We start from the raw sequence: 7,194 nt of genomic DNA, 5'->3' as shown, positions 1-7,194 counted from the left end.
GGCCTCCTCTGGACTTGCTCCAAGAGTTCCGTGTCCTTCTTATGTTGAGGGCACCAACAAACATGGACCACTCTGAAGACTTTGAACATGCTGCTGTGGACATTTATATGGCCAACAACATTACTCAGATTAGAATGGGAAATTCAGTGCGTTAAAGAGGTTAATTAAGTTGAATTAATTTATTCTTGTGCCGTGCTCAACCCCAAACAGGGCAGTAATAGAAGGTGACCCCCCAAGGACTGCAACAACCTGGCAGATTTCTTGCATGTGGACATGCCTCCACCAATAACATCCATGCTGTCATGTCAAACTTCAGCAATGGCACATCTGGGGACTTTAAATGAAAGGGTTACCCAGAGTCAATAAACAAGCACTTGCACTTTGGAACTATTGACTGAGCTCCACCACCAGAACAAGTTGTCAGTGAGAGGTTTGGGCAGTGGGAAGAAGATGGCACATATCCCCCTTGTACTCTCCATTTGTCTTCTGGGAGCTTGTCTTGGTGATGAAAGTACAGGTGAGTTCATTTAAAACCTAGTAAATCCTTCCCTTTTGCGTACAGAGGGTTACAGGCACCAGGAAAGGGACAGTTTGTCACTTGACAGTGGGAGAGCTTGTGCAGTCTTATAAGAGACGACAGCTCAGAGGGATTGCTGCATTTCATAGCTCCTCTCTTTAAAGCTCTGGCTCTTTTCTTGGGAATGAAACGATAGTTTTTATGCTGATTTTACACAGAATGTGTCACAGGGATTAATTTTAAGAATGGGATTTTTCTTAGAATTTTTGAATCTTTTAAGCTTTCAGAGCTTGATTCAGCCATTTTAGAACACATGAACCCACACACGGAAGGAAAAAGGGGGAGGGCATTGCTGGTGGAGTAACATCTACACCTCTTCGTGTGCCATCACTTTGTCCTGGAGTACAAACAAGTGCTCACATCCATAAAACAGTCATTGGATTTGCCACGGCGAGAATTGTTTAAAGCCAAACCCAGTGTGAATTTAACAAAGACTGTAAGATACAGCCAAAACTGTAGGCAAGATAGAGCAGTTGATGGATGTGGGCAATCACACATAGTAATGCAGGCTGTTGCTTGATTTATCTGTAGCAGCAACAGTTCCAGCACAGTCTGGTTCACATCCAGTGTGAGCTCTTTGCTGCAAGGCTGTTATTTCTCCTTTCATTAAAACGTTGCTGGTAACAGATTGAAAAAAAGGCTCTTTCCAAAACTTTTACCTGTCAATGGAAAGTGAGCAGAACCTCATATTGGTACCATGACCCACACAGGTGTACCCCATATAAAGTACAATAGTCATCTGGCAGGACAGGTCTGTGCCCCAGCACCTGGCCCAGAGACCCTTCTCACTCTCTCAGAAGCTGTTAAGTGATGCATGAGTGTATTCTTGGTGTGAGGACGATTTAGAGCCAGGTGAGTACCATTCCTGTCACCCCATGGGGCCTGCAACCTGCAGTCCAAATCAAGTTTTGCTTGTAAAACAGCATGTGGGATCAGTAAGCAATGGAAAAAGCCTAGAGGGATCTGAAGGAGGCAAAGCTGCATTCATTAAAATGAGTTCTCTCCATTAAATGGTTAATTATGGCAGGTGTGTGGCACATCTCACCAGGAAGAGATGAAGGAGTGTGTCTGACACAGCTACCTCACTCTGCACAGGGAAATGTGTCTGCACCCTCACCATGTTCCCTGGGCACTAAGCACCTGGAGAGCCAACAGGGTTTCAAAACTGAGGAAGGCCATTCCATCATTCCCACCTGAGCCCTTCCTGCCCAGCTTGGGGAGAAGCTGGAGGCTGTAGCCCATGCTGTGGAGAGAAGGGAGCAGTTCTCCCCCAGCTAGGCTGTGTCACCCTGTGCCACTCAGCCAGGGAGGTTAAGCTGGGGGTGGTGTATGTTCATGTCCCACATGTAAACCTCCACCCTGCAGCTGATAGGGGATCAGCCGCTCCACGGGGGCTGCAGAGCTCAAAACCAGCCTGGCTTCATCAGAGGTCAGTGCTTTACCCATCAATTTCTATGGCCAAACAGATTACAGTCAGGATTTTAACACACTTCTTTTGTTTTAACCAACACCACACTAGCATGAGGAAGGCAGAGGTGAAAACTTGCTGCGCAAGGATTACAGTCATTGCAAAAGCTGTTAGTTCTGTCTCTTGCAGAGAGATGTGTCACTGAAGGAGCTGGTTACACCATCAGCGGCGTGGTGTGCATCAGAGCAACCCACCAGGGGCTCTTGAGAGCGCAGCTGATCCTGTGCAGGCTGGGTGAGGTTGGGTCTGCTCTGAGTAGGGAGCAGGAGTTAACCATGAGAAGGAATAAGCAGCTGGTACTGGCCCCTCACTCTTCTCTCTGCCCTCCTGGCCGAGATGATCTCTCCTTAACCCGCAGCGGGGTCAGTCCAAAAAGTGCTCGACTCCCTTCCAGCACAGAGCCCCCAATTGAGGGTCCTGTCCGGGTGGCCACCAGCAGCTCCAAGAAGAGCTGCTCTACCGTGCCATCTGGTGACAAAAAGGGACGTGCTGCGAGTGCTAAGGGAGGGAGGGGAGAGGCTGGGAGGGCAAAGCAGGGAGTCCTTCTGGGTGAATAATGTGTTTTAAAGTGGTAGGATAGGGATAGAACGGTGCTCATCAGAGGTAGAGGTCTCTGAGAGGTGGATCAGGAGCAAACCCTGCCAGGTGGCAATCTCAGGACAGCTGCTGTTATTGTCCCTGCTGATGGGACACGTGGCCCTACCAGGAGAACATCCATGATAACACCATGATGGGACTGCATGTTCTCGTGCTCTTCACCAGGCAGCTACTACAGGAAGGCTGGTGGCCACAGTGGACATCCCATCTGGACTGGGGGCCCCTGCAGCACCAGCAGCTCTCGGCTGGTGGTTCTGCCCAGGAGTTTGGCCAGCCTGTTGAAGGTGGATGCACACACCCTTGTTGACATGAAGTGGCCCAAGGGGTGAGGAAGGCTCATGTCACCCCTCCTGTCATCAAAAAAAAGTGGTACCCAGGTGCATGGGAGCAGAGCAGGGAGAGAAGCAAATGGCCTGTGGCTTCCAAGGGCTGCAGCTGCTTGCAGAAGCAAATGGCCTTTCTCAGCCAAAACAGAGTGAGACAGTTAAAGTAGGGCAATTTCTGTGTCCAAACAAGACCTCATCAAGCAGCAGCATGAAAAAGCCTATTATTTTCCCCTTTCTAACAGCTTATTCCAGTCTGTGCATCTATGATAGGAGATACTCACACCATCTGCTTTAGGGTATTTTAAGCATCAAACTTCAGTGCTCCAAATCACCCTCTTGCCATCAGTCATTTCTGTCTATTGACTATTTCAATGCTTGGTTCTTCAGATTTAATCCTCTGGACTGTGATTAAGGTAGGCACCAAAAAAACCTCAGGTATATGACAACACTCTGGAAACATCCCCAGCTGTGGGGCAGCAGGAGGGGTGACTGCCTGAAAAGGGTTTGGTTTCTGGGAGGACAGAGCCCTGACAGCACATCCCAGCTGCACCACACCAAGGCACATGCTCCTTTCCAGACCCTATTTCTGTTAAAATTGCAGTCTTCATCGAGAACAAAGAGGCAAGCTCAGTTCTGCAGAGGCAAAAGCGAGCCAACTCAAACAGACTGGAAGAGGTTATTCCTGGGAACCTCGAGAGAGAATGCATAGAAGAAAAATGCAGCTATGAAGAAGCCCGAGAAGTGTTTGAAAATGCAGAGAAAACGGTGAGTATCACTGCTGCAACACCTTGTTACCCCCAGCCCACTACTCCACGAGCCCTTCAGGTGAGGCACAGAGGACGAAGAGGAGTGAACAGCAAGGAGAAAACCTGCAGGAACAAGGGCACATTCTGGCATGGTTGATTCTTATTTGTGATCCATCAGTTAGGCTGGGGAACTGCTTTAAAGCTACGTCAGTCACCATTGGGATGATGGAGGTGGTGGTTACATGCAAGTCTTTTCCTTTAGCTTTGGAGTCATCCCTGTACTACTTTAGTCAGACAGTGCCCAGAAATTAGAAACCAAAGAAATCTTCTTTTCTTTTTTTTTTTTTTCCCCTTTGCAGATGGAGTTTTGGAAAACATACGTTGGTAAGAGCTGCTTTCTTCGTGTTCAAATGCTTAATATTCATCTCTCAGTGCATAAGTAGCAGATGTTATTGTATTCCAGCATTCAGAAACTGTGTTGTGACAGAGCTAGTCAGAGCCATGCACCCTAAATCCTGCAGCTGCCCAGGCTGGACCTGTCCTGTTCGTATACAAATTCCAAGCCAAAAAAACCCCAAACCCCCAAGAAAGCTGTCTTAGCATTTCCTTTGTTCAAGCAGGTTTTTTTAACCTCATGTAACAAAACCAGTTGACATAGACTACTGACTCTGTTGAGCCTAGGTCACGCTCTGGACTTCTAGTTTCAGCTGTGTTATGGAGTAAAACAAGACAGCAATAATCAACACCCCTTCAGCAAACAACAAATGCTCTGTTGTCAAGCAGAGATCTGCAGATAAGGCACAGCCTCATGAAAGCACAGTGTGAATCCCTAGAAATGCCATATTAAAGTGGAGTCTCAACATGACCATAGCAAACAGCTGTTTGCAATTCACACCATTGCTCCGAACCCCTTACTTCACCATTTTCTTTCCACATCTAATTTTTTCCTTTCCAGCCTCCATCCCCAATGGCTCCTCAGTCCCTTAACAAAAAGATTTCAATGCCCACTAAAACATCTGAAACTAATTTTAAGGACATTTCAATAAATGAACGGCTTTGTAGATTGGCGAAGCGCCCAGAACATCTCACTAAAAAGACTTAAATAATTCAGATTATCCAGTCCAGACAATAAAATTTTTTTAAAAGTTACATTTCCATTGTAGGACTGTCTTCTGAAAAACCCAACTGATGAAACTCAACACTGCATTCGTTTCCCTGCCACTGTAACCAATTAGCTCTTCAAAAATAAGGAATGACATATATTCCTTTATCATCCAAAGTGCTTGGTTGAACTGTTCAGTTTACAAGGTGCTATTCCCAACACATGCAGCCCACAGGAGCTTACCCTCTGCACAGCGCTCAAGCCTCACTTGCCCTCAAGCCCCCAGTTGCCCTCACCAGGCAGCAACAACAGCCATGATCCTCACCTTATGTGCAAACGCTGACAACATGACTTAGACAAGCAAAAATAATTTTGCTCTTGTTTGCTTTTTTGCATTCCAGCCCGTTCTTGAATGCACCAGTAACTGCTACACTTCCTGGCAAAACACAGACACATGAAGAACTTCCCCTTCCTCCATGCCTTAGCATAACCATTTTGAAGTGTGTTCTCTGGCACTTAACATCACTGATTTACTCCTCCAAAGTGTTAGATCACCAATTTTTACAAAGTGAATATTTTCATTAAAGCCTCAGCTTCTCAGGTCTAGGTAACTATGAAAATAAAAGCCGTGACTTGTAAATGAAAATCTAGACCAGTTAATAATAGTACAAGACTGAGAAAGAAAGAGCAATGACCAAGGTTCTCAATCCTGATACAGAGAGAGGCCTTCAAACCCAAATGGACAGACCCAAACCTTCACAGACCAGATGGCAGTATAAAACAATCCAGATTAGGATATTCTAACCATTCTTTAGGTAGCAAACTTCCAACTCTGTCTAATTCAGCCAAGACATGAGCTCCTGTAGACATGTTGCACGAGGGTGACTGAAGAGGAGTTCTGCTGAAGTGAGCAGAATTAACCCACATGGGGCAGGGTACACAATGAAGACTCTGGGTAAAGCACTGTTGCTGATGTCACCCCAGCACCGGTGCTGTCTGTTGCACACTTGGGTGCCAGGATCTGACTTAAATTGCGAAGAAGGAAGGTGTGTAGTCTCTTGCTCATGTTTAACAGGAGGCTTGCACAGAGCAAGGCTCCAGTGCATGGTTGGCACCAGCTGTGCTGGATACATATGTTTGCTAACTCTCCTGTCTTCTCACCAAGATGGAGACCAGTGCAACTCCAACCCATGCAAAAACGGAGCCGTTTGCAAGGATGGAATAAATTCCTACGTATGCTGGTGCCCAGCTGGGTATGAAGGCAAAAACTGTGAGATAGGTATGTACCAGTGGCTTGTCTGGTGATTGCTCTTCTCTATTTGAAATCCCATGGAATCAAAGTAGGCACAGAATTTCATCATACAAGAGGGCTGTTTCAGACACATTTTGCCTTGCTGTGGAAAAGTGCAAATTCAGCCTGTTGGCAATGGGATTACAGGGGGACATGCCTGGGGCTACCTCTGTCCTCTTCCCAGCTCCACCTCTGCTGAGCACCTGCTCTTATGCAGGGTTCAATGAAGACTCAGGCTCAAGGCCTTTTGGTCAGCGGCCACTGCCAGCACAAATGTTGACACATAGACCTTCCTTTATCTCCCCAGCAGAAGCCTTTCTGGGACTTGCTCATCAATCAGGGACGATGTGTTCACCTGCTGAAAGCAACAGTTTTCCACTGACCCCCAATGAGGCCCCCATTCTCCTACACCCCCTCTCTCTTTCTCATGCCAGGCTGGTCAGCAGATGCTGAGCAGGGCAGGATTATCCCAACCTCCTCTCCATGGCACTCTGCTAAATTCATAATTATAATTATCACTAGCAACCTTGATTCTGAAGGCAAACAAAAGGCAAATATTTTCCTGATGGGTTGAGGAGTTTATGAAAACCAAACAGCTGATAATTTAAGCAAGAGGGATATTCAGTTCTTACATTTATAATATAATCAGGGGCTGTGCGACTCGCATAATGTGCTAGACTCACTGCACTAATAAAAGATTCTCTTTCTAGTTGAGCTCCTGCTCTGGCAAGAGAGGAGTGTACGTTAAAAAGAGCATTTCAAAGCTGCATCAAATTTAAATAGTCTCATTGCAGATTTCTCATGGAAGGCAGACAGGAGCAAAAATAGAGCTAGAAGTGAGGCGTGAAGAGGAGCTCTGTAAAAATAGTAAATGATGGCATTAAAATGACTACAGGAAGGGAGTTGTCCTTGAGGAAGTAGGAGTGGAGTTAATCTGCTGTGAAGGTACTCGAAAACTCACTGAGAATCAAAAGGGCCTCTGCGGATTAGTGGTTTCCCACCTCCAAGAGATGGTGTTCCTACCACAGAGAAGTGAGAGATGGGGTGGGAGAAGACAGGTGCAAGTCATGGGAGTCTCTCTCTGCCT

The 7,194-nt window shown here is 46.5% G+C and overlaps 1 protein-coding gene across 1 annotated transcript in view; it reads left to right on the top strand.

The window, feature by feature from the left end:
* Positions 1–450: 450 nt before the first annotated feature.
* Positions 451–7,194, top strand: part of F9 (coagulation factor IX) — a 13,886-nt gene continuing 7,142 nt past the window's right edge. The window contains exons 1-4 of the mRNA XM_009082860.1: positions 451–517; positions 3,570–3,733; positions 4,074–4,098; positions 5,982–6,095. Of these exons, the coding sequence (XP_009081108.1) occupies positions 451–517; positions 3,570–3,733; positions 4,074–4,098; positions 5,982–6,095 (370 nt within the window). The remainder of the gene's footprint in view (positions 518–3,569; positions 3,734–4,073; positions 4,099–5,981; positions 6,096–7,194) is intronic.

This window comes from Acanthisitta chloris, unplaced genomic scaffold, assembly GCF_000695815.1.
Source record: "Acanthisitta chloris isolate BGI_N310 unplaced genomic scaffold, ASM69581v1 scaffold4229, whole genome shotgun sequence".
Classification (NCBI taxonomy): domain Eukaryota; kingdom Metazoa; phylum Chordata; class Aves; order Passeriformes; family Acanthisittidae; genus Acanthisitta; species Acanthisitta chloris.
The sequence above is the reverse complement of the archived record's forward strand: the minus strand, read 5'-3'. Positions and strand labels throughout refer to the sequence as shown.